Source organism: Rhinopithecus bieti, unplaced genomic scaffold (genome assembly GCF_001698545.2).
Source record: "Rhinopithecus bieti isolate Rb0 unplaced genomic scaffold, ASM169854v2 scaffold_64174, whole genome shotgun sequence".
In the NCBI taxonomy this organism is placed as follows: domain Eukaryota; kingdom Metazoa; phylum Chordata; class Mammalia; order Primates; family Cercopithecidae; genus Rhinopithecus; species Rhinopithecus bieti.
The window spans coordinates 64,875-68,722 of record NW_016824156.1 but is presented as its reverse complement, the minus strand read 5'-3'; the positions used below and the strand labels follow the sequence as shown (position 1 = coordinate 68,722).

At 33.0% G+C, this 3,848-nt stretch overlaps 1 protein-coding gene across 1 annotated transcript in view; it reads right to left on the bottom strand.

The window, feature by feature from the left end:
• The window catches only part of ABCD2 (ATP binding cassette subfamily D member 2), a 64,666-nt gene that overhangs the window by 47,772 nt on the left and 13,046 nt on the right, over nt 1-3,848 (bottom strand). Inside the window, exons 3-4 of the mRNA XM_017862128.1 lie at nt 3,236-3,351; nt 404-572 (exon numbers count right to left, since the gene is read on the bottom strand). Coding sequence (XP_017717617.1) covers nt 404-572; nt 3,236-3,351 — 285 coding nt within the window. The remainder of the gene's footprint in view (nt 1-403; nt 573-3,235; nt 3,352-3,848) is intronic.

Sequence of the window (3,848 nt, the reverse complement as noted above, 5' to 3'; positions counted from 1 at the left end):
CAAAACAAAAAAAAAAAAAAAAAAAAAAAAAAAAAAAAAAAAAAAAAAAAAAAAAAAAAAAAAAAAAAAAAAAAAAACAGTCTTTTGAAGAACATGACATTAGATCGAATTCTATTTGTTAGTTGCATTTTAAAAGCAAATGATTCATTATGCCATATGTTCAGTTTCCAAAAATAATTTGGAAATTTGTGTCCTAAATAAAAGTAGCATAACACTGTGTTTTTGTGGTAATATCAGTCACCACCCCTCAAATTGCAACACTAATATTAGGGATTGCTGTTTAAATAATGTTGGTTATTTAAATGTTGGTTCCTTGTAACTACTAAAAGCTGTCTTCTTAAACTTTGGTTCTGTTGATAAACACTTACATGTAGGAAAATATAAAAGCACTTGAGTTTAATACCTTTAATTGCCAATGTGTCACTGAGCGGTAATTCTACATTAGCTCCATTCTTGCTATGGCTTTCAGACTCTTGAATGACAGCAGTTCTCTTATAAATGCCTCTTTTTACTTCATCAAAGACCCAAAACATATTGTACACTCTAGCAGTGTAGCCTGCTAATTCAGTTACCTGAAAGCAATGCAGAGAAATAGAGTTACTAGACCCAAGACAATAAATAAATAAATATGTAATCATATGTTTCTTGACTTAATGTTGAAGATCCTATCGTATTATACATGAGATATATAATACATCTGAAAACTAAAACAAATGACAGTACAAAAGAGCACTATAACACCATAACATGTTTGATCAAAATTATAAAACATAATATACAGATTTTAGAATATTAATGAGACTTAAGGATCATTCAGTCAAATTTCTGATTTGGCCTCTGTTTACATGATGAAATTCATTTCCAATAAATTAAAAATTTTGTGGAAAGCTTAAGGTCATTCAATGAAATTATAATCTTTTATATTTTGTATCTTTTTTCTATTTAAAATAGAAGATTTTAGTAGGAGAAAAGTACCTTTTGTCCTATTATGAAATGAATGTTTCCGAGCCAAACTGATTGTCAAAATTACTATATTTGGCAGGATACCAACATTGAGAGCAAGCTCAATGGAAAGCTTCAAATCCTTTTCAGTATAATTCCCAGAATCCAGCTTCTTTTGAAGCCAAACATGATTTATATGCCCAAAGAAAAACGTTAAATATATTCTTTTTTTTTCTAGGTAAGATTATAAGATGAGCTAAATCTCTACTTTAGTCCACAAAGCTCAGTGGAATGGTGCCTTGTTCCTATTCTTACAGCTGTTTACTTTGGTTAACCTACTGCTGTTTTTCTATTAAAAGAACACCTTGTTATCAGGATACTGTGAAAGGTGACTCATTTCTTATCAAGAACATGTTTCTCAATGAAAAAGAATGCACAAGAACTAAGGATAGTTCTTGCACAAGAATGCACAAGAATAATCAAGACATCTCAGAAATGAATATTTCTTAATAAATTGCAGAATAATACAATGCTGACATTTGTGTAAAATTTCTGTGTATGCAAAACATAAGCAGTCAATGTGTAGGTATTATTATTAAAAGCCTTCTACCACACATCTCTACTGAGAGATCTGTAATTACACTATTATTTCATTTCTGTATGTTAATGTTATAGCTATTTAAATGATTTTTAAAGTTATCTACTAGAACCTCTTAGTTGCCAAGTAGAGGAAAACAAATTTAAAGATTAATAAAATATGGATTCAAGTGAAACCTTGGCAAATATAAATATTTGCATAGAAAAGAATTCCAAAACCACAAGTAGAGGTCAATTCAAGAAAGGAAAGAGCCAATGAGTCAGTGGACCAGGATGGAATGTGAAGACAGCAGAAGTGTCTGAAAAAAACTAAGAATGTGCCGGTAGACAAATTACTTTGGGGTACAAGACAGGGAATTTGTCTTAGAACCCTAACTCTACAAAGGAAACTTGGTCCCTCTGGTGCTAGCAGAGAAGACATGGTGGGTGCTTTCATGTGCCATCACAGCAGTAGAAGAATTTTTAGAAGTGAACGTTTTATGATTAAAAGTCAATTCAGGCAAAATAAGGCAAAATGCAATAATTTGTTGAGTTGGAGACAGTTTAGAAAAACTAATTGATATCATTTCTATAACTTAGATAGCACAATGTTTTAATGTGCGATAAATAAAATCTTGATTTGTCATTTAATTTTAATATTAAGTAATTTATTACATCAACAAATCTATCCCAAAGACTATCTCCAGATTATCAACATTACTATTTGAACTTTTTTAAAAAATTGAGTTGCTTGCTAGCCCTTTGTAACTCTTTTATATAGTTTATTCAAGGCTGACTTAATATGCAGCTAAATTTATAATAATGTTCTAGAATTTATATTAATATGATAGCCATAAGAGTAATTGGTAGTGGGAATAACTTTTATGGGAAGATTATATAATATCTGAATTAAATTAAGTAATTTTAATGTTGGTCCTGTGGTATCTGCAGGTCTTATTATTATTTTGTCAACAAATATTTATTAACCATATACAGTATTGCAAGTATGAAAATGGATATTAGGAATGTAAAGATGAGTAAGACAGTTCCTGCTTCAAGGAGCTGAGTGGTGTGATGCAGGCAATATAGACAGTTATAATGTGGTGAAACATCAGATATACACTGAGATGGACACAAAAGAGGAAGACCCAAACTTTGCAGGAGGAATGCGGAATGGTAAGAAGGTATTACCCATTTAACAAAGGAAAGGTAAAAACTTGCAAGATATATAAGAAATGTTATTAGCTAACATTTATTGAGTGTTTAATATGTGCTGTTTTAACTATTCTACATGTATCAGCTCACAACAACCCCACAAGTCAGTGTTATCATTATCCCCATTTTATAGATGAAGAAACAGAGACACAGACACTTTAGGGAACTTGACCTAAGGTCACATAATTTGTAAATACTGGAGCAAAAATGAAAATTTAGGCACTCTGCCTCCAGAGTTCATACCTAAGGGTTTCTTTACAATGTGAAAACAAAGATGTCATACTATAGAGAGACAAAGAGAAGTACCAATTGATAGTATAAAAAACAAAGGATATTAGCAGCATTACACTGGGGAGTTGCTGCCCTTAATCTTGATTATACTCAGCAATTTTGGCAGAGAAAAGATATGTTTCCAAAATACTAAGCATACTTGGTAATTGACGTTTTGCTTGATTTTCATAAATTTTATGTTAATCGAATTGACAATAAGAAATTCAAGTACCTCTTTGTATGAAGACATAATCCTTTCAATAGCATCAGCTCCAGAGGCCAGTAAATTTCGAGCAGTGGTAAAGGCTTCTGTCCGTTCGCTAACCATAACTTGCTTTTGGCCATTCTCTAGATATAAAAGCATATTACAAAACTATTGAGGTTTTTTTTTTTTTAGTAACTTAATGTTTTATATTATACAAACTAAATTGTGGCTAAAACAACCACATATTAATTTTTCGTTAGTAGTAGCAATTTTCTAGAAATATAATGAATCATTGAAAATTCAGTGTTTGGGCCAGGTGCAGTGGCTCACACCTGTAACCCCAGCACTTTGAGAGGCCTAGGTGGGCAGATCACTTGAGGTCAGGAATTCCAAACTAGCCTGGCCGATATGGTGAAACCCTGTCTCTACTAAAAATACAAAAATAAGCCAGAAGTGGTGGCGTGTGCTTGTAGTCCCAGCTCCTTGGGAGGCTGAGGCAGGAGGATCACTTGAACCCGGGTGGTGGAGGTTGCAGCGAGCTGAGATCATGCCACTGGACTCCACCCTTGGCCACAGAGTGAGACCCCGTCTCAAAAGAGGGAAGGGAACGGAAGGGAGGGGAGGGGAGGGGAAGGGAGGG